This window comes from Ornithorhynchus anatinus, chromosome 7 (assembly GCF_004115215.2).
Source record: "Ornithorhynchus anatinus isolate Pmale09 chromosome 7, mOrnAna1.pri.v4, whole genome shotgun sequence".
In the NCBI taxonomy this organism is placed as follows: Eukaryota; Metazoa; Chordata; class Mammalia; order Monotremata; family Ornithorhynchidae; genus Ornithorhynchus; species Ornithorhynchus anatinus.
Genome location: NC_041734.1, coordinates 78,422,088 through 78,447,056, shown reverse-complemented (window position 1 = coordinate 78,447,056; position 24,969 = coordinate 78,422,088). Strand labels below are relative to the sequence as shown.

Genomic DNA, 24,969 nt, shown 5'->3' with positions numbered 1-24,969 from the left:
GAGTTGGTACGTTCCCCGCCCACGAGGAGCTTTACCGATTCCTGCCCCGGGTGGGACATGGACCGTGTCCAACCTGACTCCCTTGTATCTACCACATCGCACAGTAGGGTGTCTGGCATATAGTAAATACCATTAAAAAACTCCCGCCTCATGAATCAAAATAGGAAAATGGACAACGAGGGCCCCCTCAAGATATTTGTAGGGGGCAAGGTGATGGTTGCCTCCCATTGCATCAATCAATCCATCAATGGTATTTATTGGGCGCTGAGTAGGTAGAGGTTACCGTACTAAGCGCTCGGGAGGATACCATACCACAGAGGGGGCAGACAGGCTCCCCTTCCACAAGAAGCCTGCGACCCAGAGAGGAGTGACGACTTTTCTCGTCGTCGAAGACCCCCTTGCTGATACCTTCAGACACTCCCCCTTTCCCACCGACGACACATTTCGCGTCCCACATCCACGAAGTTCCACCCTCACGTCGGGAGCCTATTGATATCTCCAGCCCGCATCGCTTCCTGTAATAACCGATTCCATATGCTCGCCACCCACGGGGTGCCAAAGAATTTCCTTTAATCGGTCTCGAACCTATTTCCGGCCCATAGGTGCAAAAGGGAATCGTTTAAAGAAGTTTTCGCTGAAGCGCAGCGTTTAAGCCTCGTTTCCTCGTCGCTTCAGCCTTGGAAAAAAGAACCACGGGCAGACGTTTTGTTTCGACCTCGACAGACCTACTTCGGCTGGGCCTTAGGGTCACGTTTATCGACTCGGTGAGTCAAGCGCCGGTTTCCTCTGCGGCGTGATTATTCTCTTCGTTTAAGTCTCCGTTCCTCATCCCCACCGGGCGGGTCTTTTCACTGTAGAGTCGCTTTCTACCGGCTCCACCCGCTTGCCGCCGGAATCCGATCTCGTTTCTGGCTTTCCGTCGTGGGGACGGAATCACGAATTGTATTAAGTTGCGGAAATCTCAAGGTTCCCGGCAATGCGTTGTTTAAATTAGGAAGGCGAGACGTGAGAATCACTGAGAGCGATTAACGGACCCCGTGCGGAGAAGTGGTTTGGGTGTTCCATCGCCCTCTTTCTCCAATCGGTCGGTTGGCGCTATCTATTGAGCGGTACCATGTGCCGGGTGCTGTACTTGATTCCCTCTGTCAGGGGCCAAGTAGTAGTCTGAAACAGTGTTGACAATCAGCAGGGCCTAGTGGACAGAGCCCAGGCCTGGGAGTCCGAAGGATCTGGATTCTAATCCCGGCTCTGCCACTTATCTGCTGTGTGACCTTAGGCAGTCGTTTCACTACTCTGGGCCTGTTACCTCATCTGTCAAATGGGGATCGCGACTGTGAGCCCCATGTGGGGCGGGGCTGTGTCCAACCAGATTTGCTTATATCCATTGCAGTGCTTAGTACGGTGCCTGGTAGATAATAAGCACTTGACAAATACCGTTATTATTATTATTATTATTATCATTGTTATTACTGTTTATGTTGGTGTAGCCACAAATTTTTTGCTTTTGTTCCTTCTTTTAAACTGCTTACTATGTGCCAACTATTCATATGAGTAGCAGTATGGCGTAATGGATAGAGCCCGGGCCTGGGAGTCAGAAGGTCGTGAGTTCTGATCCCCGCTCTGCCCCTTGTCTGCTGCGTGGCCTTGGGCAAGTCACTTTGCTTCTCTGGGCCTCAGTTATCTACCTGTAAAATGGGCATTAAGACTGTGTGCCCCATGAGGGACAGGGACTGTCTCCAACCTGATTTGCTTGCATCCACCCCAGCGCTTAGTATGTTTAGACTGTGAGCCCGTCACTGGGCAGGGATTGTCTCTATCTGTTGCCGAACTGTACATTCCAAGCGCCTAGTACAGTGCTCTGCACACAGTAAGTGCTCAATAAATACGATTAAATGAGTGAATGAATGAATTTATTGAGCGCTTACTGTGTACAGAGCATTGTACTAAGTGGTTGGAAAGTAAAATTCAGGAAGAAGTGGAGACAATCCCTACCCAACAATGAGCTTACAGTCTAGAAGGGGATGATTATAGTATTTGTTAAGCGCTTACCACATGCCAAGCACTGTTCTAAGCCCTGGGGTAGATACATGGTAATCAGGTTGTCCCACGTGGGGCTCACAGACTTCATCCCCGTTTTACAGATGAGGTAACTGAGGCCCAGAGAAGTGAAGGGATTTGCTCAAGGTCACACAGCTGATAAGTGGCGGAGCCGGAATTAGAACCCAGGTCCTTCGACTCCTAAGCTCGGGGTCTTCGCGCGAGGTCTCATTGATTTTGCCTCCCGTCTCCCTTTTCTAAAGAAGCTTTTGCTCGGCGAAAGCCAGTCCCCCGCTGCTGGCAATGACTCCAGACAGGTCTGTCCGGAGGCTTTGTTGCATCGGGAAAACACAGGCCGAGAACAGAGGCCCCAGTCTGATCCCAGAGAACCGGAGCCCAACATTCATTTGATCGTATTTATTGAGCGCTTACCTTGTGCAGAGCACTATACTGAGTGCTTGGGAGAGTCTAGTACAACAAGAAACAGACAGATTCCCTGCCCAGTGACCCGATCCACCAGCGCAGGAAATCCGGCAGTCTCCGGAGGAAATTCATTTACAGTCTTGCTCTGGGCCAAGACTTCCTTGAGGCAGTCGGAGTCTGTGGAAAAAAATTTGAAACGCCTCAGGTATTTGGAGAGGCTGCCCAGAAGAAAACGTACATTTAAAAAAAAAATAGGAAATTAAAGTTGACCATTTTGATATTGCAGGAAGAGAAGGATTATCATTTCATCCATTCGGGAGGGTTGCCGTGGAGTATGGCCCGGGAGTACTTAGCAAGAATCTTTAAGTCGTAGAAACGATAGCGAGATTCCGCTCTTTGCCTAGTTTAAGTGTCGAAAGTAAATTTCAATTTCCAAAGAATGGCAATTTCCCCACACGTGGAACATGGTGATAGTTCAGTGTTCAGCATTAAAACAGAGATACAGTGAGGCTTATTGATAATGTAGCTGAATAAAATGAATCGACTGCTTTTAGGGTTTTTTGGGGGGAAAAAAGGTCTGTGGATTCTTGAGGAATATTCAGTATGTGGGAAGAGACTGTGTTTTCCAGATTCAGGGCAGGAGAGAGTCCAGGGTTCCAGGGAGGTTTGGCTAAGATGCCAAGAAAGGAATAAGGAGGGAAGGAGAGAGAGAAAGAAAAAGAGAGAGAGAAAGAGAGAGAAAAAAAGAAAGAGAAAGAAAAAGAGAAAGAGTGAGAGAGAAAAAGAGAAAGAGAAAGAAAGAGAGAAAAGAGAGAGAGGAAGAGGAAGGTGTGGGGGGAGAGGAACAGAATGACAGAAAGGGAGATCAGAAACCGCCCCCAGCCAATAACAACATATCCTCGAACGCAGACACAGAGAGAGAGAGAAATCCAAAAAGAAAGAGACACACAGAGAGTAAGTAGGGGACAGGGGCACACAGACAGAGACAGAGATGGGGCAGAAACACAGAGAGAGTGACAGAGATGGGCTGGAGAGAGAGACACTGAGAGACAGAAGTGTGAGAGATGGGCCGAGGCATACACACACACACACACACACAGCGGGTAGTAATAAGAAGAATAATGGTTTTTGTTAAGTGCTAACTATGTGCCAAGCTCTGTTCTAAGCACTGGGGGAGATACAAGGTCATCAGGTTGTCCCTCGTGGGGCTCACAGTCTTGACCTCTGTCCCATATCCTCCGACTCCCAAGGCTGGGCTCTTACCACTGGGCCACTTGAAGTAACTGAGGCACAGAGAAGTGAAATGATAATAATAATGATGGTATTTTTAAGCGCTTACTATATGCCGAGCACTGTTTTAAGCACTGGAGGTAGATACAAGGTCATCAGGTTGTCCCATGTGGAGCTCACAGTCTTAATCCCATTTTACAGATGAGGGAACTGAGGCACAGAGAAGTGAAGTGACTTGCTTCAAGTCACACAGCTGCCCAGTGGCAGAGTCAGGATTAGAACCCAGGTCCTCTGACTCCCAAGCCCGGGTTCTTTCTACCGAGTCACGCTGAATCCAGGATTTCTCTGCCTCCCAGCACATTCCCGTTCCCCAGGGTCCGGCTGGGGTTCGCTGGAGTGGGAGAGATGTTGGTCTGCGTGCTCGCTCATGGGTTCGGGCTTCCCTCCGGCGGGAAAATCAACTTCATTTGATCGTATTGATCGCGCACATCTCCTCCACGAGGCCTTCCATTCATTCATTCAATAGTATTTATTGAGTGCTTACTGTGCGCAGAGCACTGTACTAAGCGCTTGGAAAGTACAGTACAACAATAAAGAGAGACAATCCCTGCCCACAGTGGGCTTCCAGTCTAGAAGGGGGGAGACAGATATCAAAACCAGGCCCACGTGTGGACGGGGTCACCCGCTCCGGCAGACCAAACATAACCCGATGATCTTCTATCTGCTCCAGTGCTTGGCACAGAGTCAGTGCTTAACGAGTACCATAATTCTTCATTATTATTATTCTTCTCCACATTTCCTGGTTAATAATGATAATGATGGCATTTGTTAAGCGCTGACTCTGTGCAAAGCACCGTTCTAAACGCTGGGGACGATACAGGGTCATCAGGTTGTCCCATGTGGGGCACTGGCGGATTTCCCCCATTTTACAGTTGAGGGAACTGAGGCACAGAGAAGTTAAGCGGCCCGCCCAAAGTCACACGGCTGACGAGCGGCGGAGCTGGGATTTGAACCCATGACCTCTGAGTCCCCGGCCCGTGCTCTTTCCATTGAGCCACACTGCTTCTCGATAATGATGGCATTTACCTGCTTCTTCACACGCCGATTACGCTTGCAACGGATCGTGGCCTAGTGGCCGGAGCCCGGGCCGGGGAGTCAGAAGGACCTGGCTTCTCATCCCGGCTCTGCAGCTCGTCTGCTGTGTGACCCTGGGTGAGTCACTTCACTTCTCTGGACCTCATTTACCTCATCTGGAGAAGCAGCGCGGCATAGTGGAAGGAGCCCAGGTTTGGGAGTCACAGGTCTTGGATTCTAATCCTGACTCCTCCACTTATCACCTGTGTGGCTTCGGGCAAATCACTTCACTTTCCACGAATGGTAATAATGTTGGTATTTGTTAAGCGCTTACTATGTGCAGGGCACTGTTCTAAGTGCTGGGGTAGATACAGGGTCATCAGGTTGTCCCAGCTGCCAAGTGGCAGAGCCGGGATTCGAACCCATGACCTCTGACTCCGAAGCCCGGGCTCTTTCCACGCTGCTTCTCTACACGTGACCACCTCAATCCCACTAAGATGCTCCACCTGGTAACGTGATCTCTCTTCCCTGTGGGTGTGATTGAGAAAAGGATAATAACGATAATAGTTACATTGGTTAAGTGCTTACTAAGTGCCGGACACTGGACTAAGCCCTGGGGTGGATACAAGCAAACCGGGTTGGACAAAGTCCCTGTCTCACGTGGGGCTCACGGTCTCAATCCCCATTTTACAGATGAAGTAACTGAGGCACAGAGAGGTAAAGTCACTTGCCCAAGGTCACAGAGCAGACAAGTGGCGGAGCCGGGATTAGAACCCATAACCAGATTGGCAGCCCTCTGTGCTGACCGGAATTAGAAGCAGCTGAGACGCAGCATGGTTTAGCGGCTAGAGTCGGGGCCTGGGAGTCAGAAGGACCCGAGTTCTAATCCCGGCTCTGCCACGTGTCTGCTGTGTGATTTTGGGCAAGTCGCTTCACTTCTCTGGGCCTCAGTTCCTTCATCTGTCAAATGGGGATTAGGAATGTGAGCCCTTTGGGGGCCAGGGAGGTGCCCGATCTGATTAATAATGTCGATACCTGTTAAGCGCTAACTATGTGCAGAGCACTCTTCTAAGCGCTGGGATAGACGCAGGGTAATCGGGTCGTCCCACATGAGGCTCACAGTGTTAATCCCCATTTTACAGATGAGGTCACTGAGCCACGGAGAAGTGAAGTGACTTGCCCACAGTCACACAGCTGACAAGCGGCAGAGCTGCGATTCGAACCCATGACCTCTGACTCCCAAGCCCGGGCTTTTTCCACTGAGCCACGCTGCTTCTCTGATTACTGGGAATCTACCCCAGTGCTTAGAATCAGTGCCTAGCACATAGTAAGTGCTCAACAAGTAGAATTATTATTAGAAGGCGACCTGGGCTCTGTGATTGTCGAGCCTCCCCGCACCCAGAAACTGCCCCTGCCGCTGACCTGTCCGTCTCACAGTCAGTCAGTGAGTCAAGTGTATTTATTGAGCGCTTCCCATGTGCAGAGCGCTGTACTAAGCGCTCGGGACAGTCCAGTAGAACAGTCTACCAGACACGTTCCTCACCCACAGCGGGCTCACGGTCAAGAGGGGTGACCCCAGGCCCGGAGTCGGCCGCCCGGCTCCCGGGCCGGCCGAGGTCAAAGTTCACCGCTGGCGACGCCAGGGGAGGAGAGTCCGGAAAGGGCCCGGGAGCCGTCCGGCAGGCTTCCCGGCCCCGCCCTGCACCTGACTCCGGGCCTGCTGGCCCTCCGCCCTCGGCATTCCTCCCGGCCTTCCAGGTGGAACGGCAGGCCCGGGACCGGCCCCGTCCTCCCTCTCGCCTTCCGTCCGGGGTCGGCGGCTGGCTGCGCTGCCTCGGGAACCCCCGAGACCCCCGCAAGTGAGTCGGTCCCCCCGCTCTGGACCCCGCGGAGATGGTGCAGGACTCGGTCGGCACGGCGCTAAGCGCCCAGGCGGGCGGGAGGTCGGGCCCGGTCCGGGTGGGAGCGGGTCTCGGACGGGAGGTCGGGGTCTCATCGCATCCCCCTCGGCCTCCACGAGCCCACCGTCGTCCCACTCGGAAGTCGGCTGCTGGAGGGTGGGCGGGAGGGGGGGAGTGGAGAGAGCCTGGGTCTGGGAGTCAGAGACGGTGGGTTCTCATCCCGGTTCCGCCACTTATCAGCTGTGCGACTTTGGGCTAGTCTCCTCACTTCTCTGGGCCTCAGTTCCCTCATCTGGAAAATGGGGATGAAGTCTGTGAGCCCCACGTGGGACAACCTGATGACCTTGTATCTACCCCGGCGCTTAGAACAGTGCTTGGCACATAGTAAGCACTTAACAGATACCATTATTATTATTATTATTACTTTGGGGGAGACTTCCTTGCCCCGAATGCATCTGTTCCGTTGTCCTAGTGGCCTCTCCCAAGTGCTTAGTACCGTGCTCTGCACACGTAAGTGCTCAATAAATACCATCGATCGACTGACCGACTGAAGGGAGAAGCAGGGAGCGGCAGTGAAGGAAATAATAATAGTCATAATGAGGGTATTCATTCTTTCAGTCGTATTTATTGAGCGCTTACTATGTGCAGAGGACTGTACTAAGCGCTTGGAATGTACAATTAGGCATCAGAGACCATCCCTGTCCAATAACGGGCTCACAGTCTATTTGTTAAGCGCTTAGTATGTTCCAAGCACTGCTCTTAGCACCTGGAGAGATACAGGGGAATTCATTCAATCATATTTATTGAGCGCTTACTGTGTGCAGAGCACCATATTAAGCGCTTGAGTAATGAGGTTGTCCTACGTGGGGTTCACAGTTTTAATCCCCATTTTACGGATGAGGGAACTGAGGCCCGGGGAAGTGAAGTGACTTGCCCAGAGCCACACAGCCGATCGGTGGCAGAACCAGGATTAGAACCCACCTCTTCTGACTCCCAAGCCCGTGCCCTTGCCACTAAGCCCCGCCGCTTCTCTTCAGCGGGAGAGGGAGGGAGGGAAGGCGGGTCGGCCGGCCGGCCTCGGGGGGTCTCGGTCCCGTTGAGCAACAGGGATCCAGCCCAAGACCCTGGTAAAGCAGGTGTGGGCCACTCGCCCATCCCCCTCCAATCGATCCTTTCTTTTCCCCCCGTGGTATTTGCTAAGCGCTTTTACTACGAGCCGGGCACCGTTCTAAGCGCATCTTCTATCCGGACGCAAGATAATTCATACGTTCAATCGATTTATTGAGCGCTTGCTATGTGCAGAGCACTGGACTAAGCGCTTGGAATGTACAATTCGGCAACAGATAGAGACAATCAGGTTGGACACAGCCCCGTCCCACAGGGCGCTCACAGACCTCAACCTCTAGACTGTAACTCCTTGTGGGTAATAATAATAATATAATATATATACACATACACACATATATAATAGTAATAATATTATTATTATCAAGTGCTTACTATGTGCCAAGCACTGCTCTAAGTGCTGGGGTAGATACAAGGTCATCAGGCTGTCCCACATGGGGCTCACAGTCTTCATCCCCATTTTCCAGATGAGGCCACTGAGGCCCAGAGACGTGAAACGACTTGCCCAAGGTCACACAGCAGACAGGTGGCGGAGGCGGGATTAGAACCTACGTCCTCTGACTGGCAAGCACGGGCTGTTGCCACCAAACCACGCTGTGTCCATTATATTGTTATATCGGATGCTCCCAAGCGCTTAGTACAGCGCTCTGCAAACAGTACTCGATAAACACCCATGACTCGTTGATTGATTATTCCTCATTTTATTGATGAGGCAGCTGAGGCACAGGCCTTCCCGGGCTAAGCCCCCGTTTTCCTCATCTCCCCCTCCCTTCTGCGTCGCCCTTTGCTCTTCCCCTCCCAGCCCCACACCACTTGTGTCCAGATCTTTTATTTATTTGCTATTTGCTATTGTTTTAATGAGCTGTTCATCCCCTTGAGTCTATTTATTGCCACTGTTCTTGTCTGTCCGTCTCCCCCATACAGACCTTAAGCCCGTCAAAGGGCAGGGACTGTCTCTATCTGTTACCGATTTGTACATTCCAAGCGCTTAGTACAGTGCTCTGCACATAGTAAGCCCTCAATAAATACCATAGTATTTATTGTATCGATGTCTGTCTCCCCCCGCACTAGACTGAGCTCGTCGTGGGCAGCGATTGTCACTCTTGATGGTTGTATTGTCCTTTCCCAAGCGCTTAGTACAGTGCTGTGCACACAGTAAGCGCTTCATAAATACGACTGAATGAACGAATGAAAGAAGTGACTTCCCCAAGGTTACACAGCAGACGGATGGCAGAGCTGGGATTATGAACTCATCATTTATCTATCAGTCGTTAGCGTTATGGCTTGAAACAGCCCCACTGGCCCCTTCCTTGTGTGCTGTGAGACCTTGAGCGAGTCATTTCACTTCTTTGGGCCTCAGTTTCCTCCTCTGGAAAATGGGGCTGAAGACTGGGAGCCCCTCGTGTGTCCAGCCCGATTACCTTGTATCTACTCTGGTGCTTAAAACGGTGCTTGACACACAGTAAATGCTTAATAAATATGATTATTATTATTATCTGTAAAAGGGGGATTAAGAACGTGAACCCCATGTGGGACAGGGACTGTGTCCAACCTGATTAGCTTGTGTCCACCCCAGCGCTTAGAGCAGCGCTCGACACATAGTAAGCACTTAACAAATGCCATTAAACAAATGCCACGAGAAGCAGCGTGCCTTAGTGGAAAGAGCCCGGGTTTGGAAGTCAGAGATCAGGGGTTCTAATCCCGGGTCCGCCACTTGTCAGCTGCGTGACTTTGGGCAAGTCACTTCACTTCTCCGTGCCTCAGTTACCTCATCTGTAAAATGGGGATTAAGACTGTGACCCCCATGTGGGACAACCTCATTACCTTGTATCAACCCCAGCGCTTAGAACATAGTAAGCGCTTAACAAATACCATTAAAAAAAGGCCATCATTATTATTGTTTTCATTATTATTCCAAACGGGACTAGAGCTCGTCTCCCCCCAGCCCACACCGAGAGATCTCCGACGATCTCAGGTGGCGGCCTCGGCGCCTGCCAGCTTGGATCGGCTTATGGAAACAAGCCTTAGCAGACAAATATTGACGGCGAATGACTTGTCTAAATACAACACTCCGGTTTCTTTCCTTTCCCCCTAACCGAAAACCCACCAAGCTCCGGCATTTCGGGTCCGGAAAGACGAGGGAGACTCAGAAGAGGTGAGTGGAAAACCACCGCCTTCCCGACTTTCCTCTGCCCGCGGCTTTTGGGTGACGGCGTTTTAGGGCGCTCGGTCTGTGGCCTGGGTGGGGAAGGGTCTAAGGAGAAGTGTGCCGCTGGGCGTTTTTCACCATTAAACCAAAATGCGGGGTGGATTCTGCCGGTGTGTGAGGGGATACGTGTGTGTGCGTGGCGGTCCTTTGAATTCAAAGAAGACCCCCTCGACCGGGAAGTTCACCTAGAAGTGCATATGTGGCGGGCAAGGGCGGTGTGGGATCCGGGTGTGAGTGTCTGTGGTTTTCTATATAGTCCAAGAAGGCCCCGGTGACAGCTCAGTTCACCTACGAGTGCTTTTGGGGTAGAAGAGAGCAGTGTGTGAGTGGGTGTGTGTGTGTGTGGTTGTCCTTTGCCGTCAAAGAAGACCCCAGCGACAGGGAAGTTCATCAAGAAGTGCATATGTGGCAGGAAAGGGCAGTGTGGGATCTGTGTGTGTGTGTGTGTGTGTGGTTTTCTTTGTCGTTCAAGAAGGCCCCGGTGACAGCTCAGTTCACCTACGAGTGCTTTTGGGGTAGAAGAGAGCAGTGTTGAGAGTGTGTGTGTATGTGTGTGTGTGTGTGATTGTTTTTTGCCGTCAAAGAAGACCCCAGCGACAGGGAAGTTCACCTAGAAGTGCATATGTGGCAGAAAAGGGCAGTGTGGGATCTCTGTGTGTGTGTGTGTGTGTGTGTGTGTGTTTGTTTGTAGTCTGTAGTCCAGGAAGGTCCCAGTGACAGCTAAATTCACCTACGAGGGCTTCTGGGGAAGAAGAGAGCAGTGTGTGTGTGTGTGTGTGTGTGTGTAGTTGTCCTTTGCAGTCAAAGAAGACTCCAGCGACAGGGAGGTTCTCCTGAGTGCATATGTGGCAGGAAAGGGCAGTGGGGGAGCTGTGTGTGTGTGTAGTTTGTAGTCCAAGAAGACCCCAGTGACAGCTAAGTTCATCTTCGAGTGCTTCTGGGGTAGAAGAGAGCAGTGTTGAGTGGGGGTGTGGGGGTGTGGTTGTCCTTTGCAGTCGAAGAAGACCCCAGCGACAGGGAAGTTCACCTAGAAGTGCATATGTGGCAGAAAAGGGCAGTGTGGGTTCTGTGTGTGCTTGTGTGTGTTTGTGTGGGTAGTTTGTAGTCCAAGAAGGCCCCGGTGACAGCTAAGTTCACCTACAAGTGCTCTTGGGGGGAGAAGAGAGCAGTGTTAAGTGGGTGGGTGGGTGGGTGTGTAGTTGCCCTCTGCAGTCAAAGAAGACCCCAGCGACAATGAAGTTCTCCTGAGTGTATATGTGGCGGAAAAGGGCAGTGGGGGATCTGTGTGTGTGTGTGTGTGTGTGTGTGTGTGTAGTTTGTAGTCTAAGAAGGTCCCAGTGACAGCTAACTTCACCTACAAGTGCTTTGGGGGTAGAAGAGAGCAGTGTAGAGTGGGGGTGTGTGTGTGTGGTTGTCTTTTGCAGTCAAAGAAGACTCCAACGACAGGGAAGTTCACCTAGAAGTGCATATGTGGCAGAAAAGGGCAGTGTGGGATCTGTGTGTGTGTGTGTGTGTGTGTGTGCGTGCGTGTGGGTTTTCTTTGTAGTCCAAGATCCCGGTGACAGCTCAGTTCAGCTACACGTGCTTTTGGGGTAGAAAAGAGCAGGGTGTGATTGGGTGTGTGCGTGTAGTTTGTAGCCCAAGAAGACCCCAGTGACAGCTAAGTTCACCGTCGAGTGCTTTTGGGGTCGAAGAGAGCAGTGTTGAATGGGTGTGTGTGTGTAGTTTGTAGTCCGAGAAGACCCCGGTGACAGCTAAGTTCACCTTCGAGTGCTTTTGGGGTAGAAGAGAGCAGTGTTGGGGGGGGGGTGTGTGTGTGGCTGTCCTTTGCCGTCAAAGAAGACCCCAGCGACAGGGAAGTTCATCAAGAAGTGCATATGTGGCAGGAAAGGGCAGTGTGGGATCTGTGTGTGTGTGTGTGTGTGGTTTTCTTTGTCGTTCAAGAAGGCCCCGGTGACAGCTCAGTTCACCTACGAGTGCTTTTGGGGTAGAAGAGAGCAGTGTGTGAGTGTGTGTGTGTGTGTGTAGTTGTCCTTTGCAGTCAAAGAAGACCCCAGTGACGGAGGTTCTCCTGAGTGCATGTGTGGTAGAAAAGGGCAGTGGGGGAATCCGTGTGTGTGTGTAGTTTGTAGTCCAAGAAGACCCCGGTGACAGCTCAGTTCACCTGCGAGTGCTTTTGGGGTAGAAGAGAGCAGTGTTGAGAGTGTGTGTGTGTATGTGTGTGTGTGATTGTTTTTTGCTGTCAAAGAAGACCCCAGCGACAGGGAAGTTCACCTAGAAGTGCATATGTGGCAGAAAAGGGCAGTGTGGGATCTCTGTGTGTGTGTGTGTGTGTGTGTGTGTGTTTGTTTGTAGTCTGTAGTCCAGGAAGGTCCCAGTGACAGCTAAATTCACCTACGAGGGCTTCTGGGGAAGAAGAGAGCAGTGTGTGTGTGTGTGTGTGTGTGTGTAGTTGTCCTTTGCAGTCAAAGAAGACTCCAGCGACAGGGAGGTTCTCCTGAGTGCATATGTGGCAGGAAAGGGCAGTGGGGGAGCTGTGTGTGTGTGTAGTTTGTAGTCCAAGAAGACCCCAGTGACAGCTAAGTTCATCTTCGAGTGCTTCTGGGGTAGAAGAGAGCAGTGTTGAGTGGGGGTGTGGGGGTGTGGTTGTCCTTTGCAGTCGAAGAAGACCCCAGCGACAGGGAAGTTCACCTAGAAGTGCATATGTGGCAGAAAAGGGCAGTGTGGGTTCTGTGTGTGCTTGTGTGTGTTTGTGTGGGTAGTTTGTAGTCCAAGAAGGCCCCGGTGACAGCTAAGTTCACCTACAAGTGCTCTTGGGGGGAGAAGAGAGCAGTGTTAAGTGGGTGGGTGGGTGGGTGGGTGTGTAGTTGCCCTCTGCAGTCAAAGAAGACCCCAGCGACAATGAAGTTCTCCTGAGTGTATATGTGGCGGAAAAGGGCAGTGGGGGATCTGTGTGTGTGTGTGTGTGTGTGTGTGTGTGTAGTTTGTAGTCTAAGAAGGTCCCAGTGACAGCTAACTTCACCTACAAGTGCTTTGGGGGTAGAAGAGAGCAGTGTAGAGTGGGTGTGTGTGTGTGTGGTTGTCTTTTGCAGTCAAAGAAGACTCCAACGACAGGGAAGTTCACCTAGAAGTGCATATGTGGCAGAAAAGGGCAGTGTGGGATCTGTGTGTGTGTGTGTGTGTGTGTGTGTGCGTGCGTGTGGGTTTTCTTTGTAGTCCAAGATCCCGGTGACAGCTCAGTTCAGCTACAAGTGCTTTTGGGGTAGAAAAGAGCAGGGTGTGATTGGGTGTGTGCGTGTAGTTTGTAGCCCAAGAAGACCCCAGTGACAGCTAAGTTCACCGTCGAGTGCTTTTGGGGTCGAAGAGAGCAGTGTTGAATGGGTGTGTGTGTGTAGTTTGTAGTCCGAGAAGACCCCGGTGACAGCTAAGTTCACCTTCGAGTGCTTTTGGGGTAGAAGAGAGCAGTGTTGGGGGGGGTGTGTGTGTGTGGCTGTCCTTTGCCGTCAAAGAAGACCCCAGCGACAGGGATGTTCACCTAGAAGTGCATATGTGGCAGAAAAGGGCAGTGTGGGATCTGTGTGTGTGCGTGTGTCTGTGTGTTTATATGTGTACATGTGTGTGTGTAGTTGTCCTTTGTAGTGAAAGAGGACCCAGTGACAGCACAGGTCATTTATGAGTGCGTTGGGAGCAGAAAAGAACAGTGTGGGATCTGACTGGGCCTTCCCTTTCCCCCCACCTCGTCGCCCCGACTCCCTCCCTCCGCTCTACCCCCTTCCCCTCCCCGCAGCGCTTGTCTATATTTGTATGTATTACGTGTTACTCTAATTATTGTATTAATGCTGTGTGTAGATCTGCGATTCTATTTATCTTGATGCTATTCATGATAGTAATAATAATTCTGGTATTTGTTAAGTGCTTCCTATGTGCCAAGCACTGTTCTAAGCACTGGGTAGATCCAAGGTAATCAGGTTGTCCCCCGTGGGGCTCACAGTCTTAATCCCCATTTTACAGATGAGGGAACTGAGGCCCAGAGAAGTGAAGTGACTCGCCCGAGGTCACACAGCTGACAGGTGCCGGAGCCGGGATTAGAACCCATGACCTCTGACTCCCAAGCCCGGGCTCTTTCCATTAAGCCGCACTGCTTCCCTCTTATGTGAATAGAACACGGGCCTGGGAATTGTTGCCGAATTGTACTTTCCAAGCGCTCAGTACGGTGCTCTGCACACAGTAAGCGCTCAATAAATACGATTGAATGAATGAATGAATCAGCAGGTCATGGGTTCTAATCCCGGCTCTTCCACTTGTCTGCTGTGTGACTTTGGGCAAGTCACCTCACTTCTCTGGGCCTCAGTTACCTCATCCGGAAAATGGGGATGGAGACTATGAGCCCCATGTGGGACAGGGGCTATGTCCAACCCAACTTGCTTGTATCCGCCCCAGCGCTGAGTAATCATGATGATAATTATGGTATTTGTTAAATGTTTACTATGTGCCAGGCACTGTCCTAAGCGCTGGGGTAGGTACAGGCTAATCGAGTTGGACCCAGTCCCTGTCCCACATGGGGCTCACAATCTCAAGAAGCAGCGTGGCTCAGTGGAAAGAGCCCGGACTTGGGAGTCAGAGGTCATGGGTTCGAATCCCGGCTCCGCCGCTTGTCAGCTGTGTGACTTTGAGCAAGTCGCTTCACTTCTCTGAGCCTCAGTGACCTCATCTGGAAAATGGGGATGAAGACTGTGAGCCCCACGGGGGACAACCTGATTGCCTTGTATCCCCCGCCCCCCGTGCTAAAACAGTGCTTTGCACATAGTAAGGGCTTAAAAAATGCCATTATTATTATTATTATTATTAAGCACTTGGTAGAGTACACTATAGAGTTGTTAGGCACATTCCTTGAGAAGCAGCATACCCCAGTGGAAAAAACATGGGTCTGGGAGTCAGAGGACCTGGATTCCGATCCTGACTCTGCCACGTACCAGCTGTGGGACCTCGGGCAAGTCACTCGACTTCTCTGTGCCTCAGTTACCTCATCTGCAAAATGCGGATTCAATCCCTGGTCTCTTTCCTACTTAGATCATGAGCCCCATGTAGGACCTTATTGTCTTGGATCTACCCCGCGGCTTAATACAATACGACTATTCATTATCGTTATTAGAAAAGAGTGAAGGGCTGGAATAAACTCAAACATTCCACCCTGGCTCAGCCTTTAGGTTGAAACGTGATAGAGCAGGAAACCTAAGCTAGCCTTTTACCCTTTTCCTGCCTTTTCCGCAGGTGGTGGGGGGATGTAATCTCCCAAGTGCAGTTCTGTACACATAGTAAATGCTCAATAAATAACCTTGATCGACTGAGTATGAGAGCCTGCCAAAGAGTCCCCTGCAAAAGTACAGAGGATATTGTAGATTCCAGTTGCGTTACTCGGGGGATCTGTGCAGGATTGTACGAGATTGAACGAGATCCTCGTTCTCCCCTGTCCCTTCGTCGACCCCTGGCCCACGTCCCACCTCTGACCTGGAACATCCTCCCTCCTCGCCTCCGCCAAACTGGCTCTCGTCCCCTCTTCAGAGCCCTACTGAGAGCTCCCCTCCTCCAGGAGGCCTTCCCGCACTCAGCCCTCCCTTTCCCTCTGTTCCTCCTCCCCTTCCCTCGCCCCTACTCCCTCCCTCTGCTCTACCCCCTTCCCCTCCCCACAGCACTTGTGTAGATACATATTTATCACTATTTATATTAATGATGTATATATTTCTATGATCCTATTTATCTATTCTGATGGTATTGATGTCCGTCTACTTGTTTTATTTTATCTGTCTCCCCCTGCTAGACTGTGAGCCCATTTTTGGGTAGGGATTGTCTCTCTCTGTTGCCAAATTGTTTCCAAGCACTTAGTACAGTGCTCTGCACGCAGTGAGTGTTCAATAAATACCATTGAATGAATGAATGAATGAATGGTGACTTTTGTTTGTAGTCTCCTACTCCAATCCAGCCCGCACACTTGGCTCCTCTAATGGCAACTTTCTCACTGGGCCCCTATCTCATCTGTCTCACCACCGACTCCCGGCCCACATCCTGCCTGTGGTCTGGAACGCCCTCCCTCCTCAAATCCCACAGATAATGACTCTCCCTCCGCTTCCAAGCCCTACTGAGAGTACATCTCCTCCAAGAGGCCTTCCATTCACTCATTCAATCACATTTATTAAGTGCTTACTGTGTGCAGAGCACTGTACTAAGCTCTTGGAAAGTACAATTCAGCAATAAAGAGAGACGATCCTTGCCCACAACAGGCTTGCAGTCCAGAAGGAGGGAGACAGACATCAAAACAAGTGACCAGGCATCAATAACATCAGTATAACTGAATTGAATTATAGATACATATATATATATATATATATGTCAAAATAAATGAACAGGCATTAATATAAATAAATCTAATTATAGGTATATACACATATACACAGGTGCTGTGGGGCAGGGAAGGGGGGTAGAGCAAAGGGAACGAGTTGGGGCGATGGGGAGGGGAAGGGGAGCTGAGGAAGAGGGGGACTTAGTCTGGGAAGGCCTCTTGGAGGAGGTGAGCCCTCAATAGGGCTTTGAAAGGGGGACGTGCGCTAGTTTGGTGGATTTGAGGAGGGAGGGCGTTCCAGGCCAGGGGTAGGACATGAGTCGGGCGTCTACAGCGGGACGGGGAGAACGAGGCAGAGTAAGAAGGTGAGCGGCCCCAGAGGAGCGGAGTGTGCGGGCTGCGATGGAGAAGGACAGAAGGGAGGTGAGGTAGGAGGGGGCAAGGGGATGGACGGCGTGGAAGCCAAGAGGGAGGAGTTTTTGCTTCATGCGAAAGTTGATAGGCAACCACTGGAGGTTTTTGAGGAGGGGAGTGACATGCCCAGAGCGTTTCTGTAAAAAGATAATCCGGGCAACGGAGTGCAATATAGACTGGAGTGGGGAGAGACAGGAGCAAGGGAGATCCGAGAGGAAGCTGACACAATAATCCAGTGAGGATATTATGAGAGCTTGTACCAGTATGATAGCCCTCTGGATGGAGAGGAAAGGGAGGATCTTGGAGATATTGTGAAGGTGAGACCGGCAGGCGTGGGGCCGGATTGGATGTGCGGGGTGAATGAGAGAGCGGTGGCAAGGACGACACCGAGGTCACGGGCCTGAGAGACGGGAAGGATGGTCGCGCCATCCACGGTGACGGGGAAGTCAGGGAGAGTACGGGGTTTGGGAGGGAAGATAAGGAGCTCAGTCTTGGACGTTTTGACTTTGAGGTGGCGGGAGGACATCCAGGCGGAGACATCCCGAAGGTAGGAGGAGATGCCAGCCTGGAGGGAGAGAGGGAGAGAGAACGGGGGAGGAGACGTAGACTTCCCTGACTCCTTTCCTCCTTTCCTCGTCTCCGTCTCCCTTCTGCATCACCCTGACTTGTTCCTTTTCTTCATCCCCCCGCTTAGCCCCCCACCACTTGTGTCCAGCGCTATGATTTATTCGTTTGTATTGATGTTTGTCACCCCCTCTAGACTATTAGCTCATTTTGGCAGGGAATGTGTCTGTTTATTGCTAGATTGTACTCTCCCCAGCTCTTAGGACAGTGCTCTGCACATAGTAAGCACTCAATAACTACGATTGACCGACTGATTGATTGATGGATTGATGGATCCGACTCCAGTCTGCCCTCAAAGTGTCCAGAGCAGCGGGGGTCTCCACCTTCCTCTCCAGCTGGGACAAGTGGACCCCTCCCTCAAGCCCCATGTCCAACTCCTCCGGCAGCCCCTGAACAAAGAGCCCGGGCCTGGGAGTCAGAAGACCTGGGTTCTAATCCCGGCTCTGCCACCTGTCCGCTGTGTGACCGTGGGCAGGTCACTTTGCTTCTCTGGGCCTCAGTTCCCTCATCTGGAAAATGCAGATTTAATACGCATTCTCCCTCCCCCTGAGATTGTGAGCCCCCTGTGGGAGAGGGACCGTGTCCAACGTGATCATCGTCTACCTACGCCAGTGGTCAGTACAGTGCCTGGCACATAGTAAGTGCTTAAACAATCAATCGTGGATATTTATTGAACACTTACTGTGTGCAGAGCATTGTACTAATCCCTTGGAAGAAGAAGAGTCCCGTGGCATGGCTTAGTGGAAGGAGCCCGGGCTCGGGAGTCAGAGGTCGTGGGTCCTAATCCCGGCTCTGCCGCTTGTCAGCTGTGTGACTTTGGGCAAGTCACTTCATTTCTCTGTGCTTCAGTGACCTCATCCGTGAAATGCGGTCTAAGACTGTGAGCCCCACGTGGGGCAACCTGACCTCGTATCTACCCCAGCGCTTAGAACAGTGCTTGGCACATAGTGAGCGCTTAACAACGATCATAATCATTATTAATATTATCGTCACTTCACTTCTCAGTGCCTTAGTTTCCTCAACTGGAAACTCCCCCCACCCTCCCAAACTGTGAGCTCGCCGTGGGCAGAGAATGTCAATGTTTATTATTGTGTTGTACTTTCCCAAGCACTTAGTACAGTGCTCTGCACACAGTAAGCGCTTAATAAATAAGATTAAGGAATGAATGAATAATGGGGATTCAGCGGTTGCTCTCCCTCCTATTTAGACTCTGAGCCCCTTGTGGGACAGGAACTGTGTCCAACCTAATCAAGTAGTATCTACCGCAACACTTAAACTCATAGTAAGCGCTTAATTAATGCTATTTTTTAAAAAAGGATCTTACAGGGGAGAGGGGGAAGATAGACATTAAAATAAATTACAGATTGGAGAAATGGCACGGTATAAGAATATAATAATAATTATAGTATTCGTTCAGCGCTTACTATGTGCAAGGCACTGTTCTAAGCGCTGGGGTAGATACAAGGTAGTCGGTTCGGACACAGTCCCTGTCCAACATGGGGCTCACAGTCTTAATCCCCACTTTACAGATGAGGGAACCGAGGCCCAGAGGAGTGAAATGACTTGCCCACGGTCACACAGCAGACAAGTGGCAGAGCCGGGATTAGAACCCACGACCTTCTTACTCCCAGGCCCAAGCTCTATCCAATATGCCGTGCCGCTTCTCCGAGTTGATCAACGCGCTCTCTGCCCACAAGGAGCTTATCATCTGAAGGGGGAGACGGATATTAATTGATAGAAATATATCGCACGGGGGAAAGTACGCCAGAGTTGATAGACACATTCCCAGCCCACAGGGAGCTTACGGTCTAGAGGGCAAGACAGATATTAATAGAAATAAATAAAAAGCGGGGTGTTGCTGGGAGAGGGGATGAGCAAAGGGAGCAAGTCAGAGCGACGCAGAAGGGAGTGGGAGAAGAGGAGAGGAGGGTGCAGTCGGGGAAGGCCTCTTGGAGGAGATGGGCTTTCCATAAGGATTTGAAGGGCGGGAGAGTCATCGTCGGATACGAAGGAGGCGGGACTTGGGCGAGAGGTCGGTGACCAGCTAGCCGAGATGGAGGGACAGGGAGAAGGTGGGATTTCTCTATTTTGACGGTATTGACGCCCGTCTACTTGTTTTATTTTGCTGTCTGTCTCCCCCTTCCAGGCTGGGAGCCCGTCACTGGGCAGGGATGGTCTCTATCTGTTGCCGAATCGTACTTTCCAAGCGCTTAGTCCAGTGCTCCGCACACAGTAAGCGCTCAATAAATACCACTGAATGAATGATTTAGAGGAGTGGAATGTGCAGGCTGGTTCGTGGTAAGCGAGGTGAGGTAGGAGGGGGCCAGGGGATGGACGGCTTTAAAGCCGATGGCGAGGAGTTGCCGTTGGATGCGGAGGTGGATGGATGGTCAACCCCTGGAGGTTCTCGAGGAGTGGGGGAGACGTGGCCCGAGCGCTTCTGTAGAAAGATCATCCGGGCAGCAGAGGGAAGTGTGGACTGGAGAGGGGAGAGACGGGAGGCAGGGAGGTCAGCCGGGAGGCCGATGCAATAATCAAGGTGGGAGAGAATAATAATATATTAATAACATTATAATTATAATCATGATTGTGATTATAATTATGGTGATGATGATGATGGCATTTGTTAAGCACTTACTATGTGCCACGCAGTGTTCTAAGCGCTGGGGTAATTACAAGGTAATCGTGGTCCCATGGGGCTCACAGTCTTGATCGCCGTTTGACAGATGAGGTCACTGGGGCCCAGAGAAGTGACTGGCCCAAGGTCACACAGCTGATAAGTGGCGGAGCCGGGATTAGAACCCACGACCTCTGACGCCCAAGCCCGGGCTCTTGCCACTAAGGCACGACGCTTGTCGTACGGCGCTGGTATATTTTAAGCTCTTACTATGTCCCAGGCACCGTACTAAACGCTGGGCACTGTAAGTGCTTGGATTAAGTGGGGATTCGATACTCGTTCTCCCTTCTTCCTCTAGACCGTAAGCTTGTTGTCGGCAGGGAACGTGTCTGTTTGTTGCTATTACCGTACTCACCCAAGTGCTCAGGGCAGTGAGCACAGTAAGCGCTCAATAAATACGATCGAATGAATGAATACAGTGCTTGGCACAGAGTAAGCACTTAACACATACCACAGTTATTATCAGGTGGGATCTTACCAAAGTCTCTCCACCACCTTAGCGTGGCTCAGTGGCAAGAGCCCAGGCTTTAGAGCCAGAGGTCATGAGTTCAAATCCCAGCTCTGCCACTTGTCAGCTGTGTGACTGTGGCCGAGTCACTTCACTTCTCTGGGCCTCAGTTACCTCATCTGTAAAATGGCGATTAAGATTGTGAGCCTCACGTGGGACAACCTGATGACCCTGTATCTGCCCCAGCGCTTAGAACAGTGCTCTGCACATAGTAAGCGCTTAACAAATACCAACATTATTATTATTATTATTATTATTATTATTTTGTTTCCTTCTTGCCAAATCTAAAGGCAATTCCTTTTATTAACAATAGTAACAGTAATCATTCCAATTCCATCCTTCCGTTCCATTCCATACATCTGAATATATCTACAATTTATTTACATATTTATCTACCTATCTATTTATTTATAATAATACTAATAATAATTATGGTATTTGTGAAGCACTTACTATGTGCAGGGCACTGTTCTAAACTCTGGGGTAGATACAGGGTCATCAGATTGTCCCATGTGGGGCTCGCATTTTTTAACCCCCATTTTTTACAGATGAGGTAACTGAGGCCCAGAGAAGTTCAGTGACTTGCCCAAGGACACACAGCAGCAAGTGGCGGAGTCGGGATTAGAACCCACGACCTCCGACTCCCAAGCCCGGGCTCTTTCCACTGAGCCACGCTGTTTCTCTCCCATTATATTAATGTCTGTCTTCCCCTCTAGACTTTGAGCTCACTGTGGGTAGAAATGTGTCTGTCGTTACATTGTACTCTCCCACGGGCTCTGCACACAGTAAGCGCTCGATAAATACGATCGAACGAAGGAATGATTAACATGGCAGCGGTTGGGAAGGAGAGGAAAGGGCGCATTTCAGTGATCCTGAGGCGGTGGAACCGACGGGATTTAGGGACGGATCGAATACGTGGGTTGAATGAGAGGGAGGCGTCAAGGAGGACGCCACGAGGGAAGGGTAATGCCCACTTGAGTGGTCAAAATGGAGACACTGGGGCATCCAGGTAGACGTGAGTGTGGAGGAGGATATAAAAATGAGTTCGGCAGGCCTGGAGTCGACTGAAGGAATGAGGGGGCTCCGGGCTGGGTGAGAGGGGGAGAGATCCGTGAGGGAAACAAAGGAATTGGAAGGTAGGGATCACTGGGTTCTCCCAGCGTTTAGTCCAGTGTCCCGCGCACAGTAAGCCCTCAATAAATACGATTGAATGAGCGAACGAATGAATGAAGTGAGCTCATCGTGGGCAGGGAATCTCACTCGTCGTTCTTGTATGGTACTTTCCCAAACGCTCAGTACAGTGCTCGGCACACAGTAAGCACTCGATAAATTAAGACCTACTGCAGGTCCGTCTCCTCCAAGAGGCCTCCCCAGGCCGAGCCCCCATTTTCCTCATCTCCCACTCCCTTTCCCTGACTGGTTCCCTTTGCTCTTCCCCCCTCTCCCCGCCCCACAGCACTTATGCCCAGATCTGTCTTTTTATTTATCTGTATTAATGTCTATCTCCCCACCTCTAGACTGTGAGTTATTTGGGGGCAGGTATTGTCACTGTTTATTGCTCTATTGTCCTCTCCCAAGTGCTTAGTCCGGTGCTCTGCACACAGTAAGCGCTCAATAAATATGAGCGAATGAATGAATGAAGTGAGCTCATCGTGGGCAGGGAATGTCACTGTAGCTTGTTGCATCGCACTTTCCCAAGCGCTCAGTACAGTGCTCTGCACCCAGTAAGCTCTCAATAAATACGACCGAATGACCGACTGAATGAATGAATGAAGGGACTGTCACCGTTATTTGTTGTATTGTACTTTCCCAAGCGCTTAGTACAGTGCTGTGCACCCAGTAAGCTCTCAATAAATACGATTGAATGACTGACTGGCTGAATGAATGGACTGTCACCGTTATTCGTTGTATTGTACTTTCCCAAGCACTTAGTACAGTGCTCCGCACTCAGTAAGCGCTCGATAAATACGACTGAATGAGCGAACGGTGACGCCCCGCAAAGTCAGCATGGAATTCTCAACCTCCTTCCCATTTTCTCTCTGTCTCCATCCCGTACAGGTCCCGTTTTTCCCCGCCCTCGGGAGAGAAATGGCTGAAATCCAGACTCAAGTGAACATCAAGGAAAAGGTAGGGGTGAGTGGGAGAGTTGTACGCTGGGGGTCCGCAGAGCCCCCCTCCCTCGACACGTCCAGGAGAGAGGCCTCAGTCGCTCCAAGTGCCGAGGCTGCTTTGGTTCCTCTGAGCCGAGGGACTGGATTGTTCCACTCAGAGCCCGGAGGGCGTCAACGAGCCGAACAATCTCTCTTCCCCCCTTCAAAACCCTACCGAGGGCTCACCTCCTCCAAGAGGCCTTCCCAGACTTAGCCCCCCTTTTCCTCAGCTCCCTCTCCCCTCCGCGTCACCCCCGACTCTCTCCCTTTGTCCTCCCCCGGCCCCGCAGCTCTTATGTACATACGTATATATCAATAATTCTATTTATTTATATAGATCCCCGTTTCCTTGTTTTGATGTGTTTGTATCTATAATTCTATTTATTTATACTGATGCCTCTTTGTTTTGTTGTCTGTCTCCCCCCTTCTAGACTGCGAGCCCGGTGTGGACAGGGACTGTCTCTTTTTATTGCTGAATCGTGCTTTCCAAGCGCTTAGTAGAGTGCTCTGCACACAGTAAGCGCTCAATAAATACGATTGAAAGAATGAATGAACGGGGCGCCCGGGACCGGAAAGAGGACGGGTTGTTGGAAAGAGCCATTCCGGTTCCAAGATGGCCTTTTTTCGGCTTTTAAAGATTGTCAGAAACACCCGCCTGGAAGGGGAAAACATTCCAGTGGGCCCTACTGGTTCGACGATGGCCTTTTTTCTACTTTTAAAGATTCTCAGATACCCCTTCCGGGAGGGGGAATATATTGGAATGAGCCATCCTGGTTCCCTGCCAAATAATTTCCTCCTGTTAAAGATAGACAGACGCACCCGCTGGGAATGGGCCAATATTTGAATGGATCGTTACGGTTCTCTGCCAGCCTTTCTTCTTCTTTTAAAGATATTCGGATACACCAGCCGGGAATGGGAAAATATCTGAATGGGCCGACATGGTTCCATGCCACAGTTTTTTCTTCCTTTCATTCATTCATTCAGTCGTATTTACTGAGCGCTTACTGTGTGCAGAGCACGGTACTAGGCGCTCGGAAAGTACAATTCGGTAACAGATAGCGACAATCCCTACCCAACGACGCGTTCACAGTCTAGAAGGGGGGAGGCAGACAACAAAACAAGTAGACAGGCATCAATAGCATCAATATTAATAAATAGAATTATAGATATTTTCACATCATTAATAAAATGAATAGAATAATAAAGATATACATCTATACACGAGGGCCGTGGGAGGTGTTAAAGATAGACAGACACACCCGCCGGGAATGGGCCAATATTTGAATGGATCGTTACGGTTCTCCGCCGGCCTTTTTTCTTCTTTTAAAGATACTCGGATACACCAGCCGGGAATGGGAAAATATTGAATGGACCGTTACAGTTCTGTGCTGCCCTGTTTTATTCCTTTTAATAATACTCAGACACCCCTCCCAGGACTGGGCCGATATTTGAATGGGTCACTCTGGGTCCGTGCTAGCCTTTTTTCTCATTCATTCATTCCTTCGATCGTATTTATGAGCACTTACTGTGTGCAGAGCTCTGTACTAAGCGCTTGGGAGAGGACAGCACCACAATAAACGGACACATTCCCTGCCTACGATGAGCTGAGGGTCTGGAGGGGCCTTTTAAAGATGGTCAGACCCATCCGCCGCGAACGGGAAAATATCTGAATGGACCGTCCTGGTTCCGTGCTCACTTTCTTTCTCCTCTGAAAGACAGTCAGCCTCACCGGGCCGGGAATGCAGCATTTAAGCGGGCCTTTTCCAAATCTTTTTTCCAGATCTCGGCCGTCCGATCGGTCGTCCCCAACAGGAGGAAAAATGAGATCGTGCTGGTGCTTCAGCAGTTCGACAATAATGTGGATAAAGCCATCCAGGCTTTCGTGGATGGTAAGCGGGAGCGTCTCGCCTCCGGACCGGGAAGCAGCACGGCCCGCTGGCTAGAGCCCTCACCTGGTCACAGGTTCTAATCCCGGCTCCGCCACTTGTTAGCTGTGTGGCTTTGGGCAAGTCGCTTCACTTCTCTGGGCCTCAGTTCCCTCATCTGTCAAATGGGGATGAAGACTGTGAACCCCAAATGGGACAACCTGATTACCTTGTATCTGCCCCAGTGCTTAGGATAGTGGTCGGCACATAGTGAGCGCTTAACAGATACAATTACTATCATCATCATTATTATTATTCACTTCTCTGGGCCTCAGTTCCCTCATCTGTAAAATGGGGAGGGGAGGAGGAGCAGAGGGAAAGAGAGGGCTGAGTCT

The 24,969-nt window shown here is 50.7% G+C and overlaps 1 protein-coding gene across 3 annotated transcripts in view; it reads left to right on the top strand.

Moving 5' to 3' along the window:
* The window catches only part of SPATS2L (spermatogenesis associated serine rich 2 like), a 71,634-nt gene that overhangs the window by 18,220 nt on the left and 28,445 nt on the right, over nucleotides 1-24,969 (top strand). Inside the window, exons 3-6 of one of the 3 annotated variants that reach the window (XM_039912769.1) lie at nucleotides 603-764; nucleotides 9,902-9,945; nucleotides 22,618-22,686; nucleotides 24,490-24,598. In XM_039912769.1, the coding sequence (XP_039768703.1) occupies nucleotides 22,648-22,686; nucleotides 24,490-24,598 (148 nt within the window). In that variant the 5' untranslated portion in view covers nucleotides 603-764; nucleotides 9,902-9,945; nucleotides 22,618-22,647. Of the gene's footprint in view, nucleotides 1-602; nucleotides 765-6,556; nucleotides 6,624-9,901; nucleotides 9,946-22,617; nucleotides 22,687-24,489; nucleotides 24,599-24,969 lie in introns of those variants that run through there. The other 2 variants (XM_039912768.1, XM_029069684.2) reach the window with 2 other exon arrangements.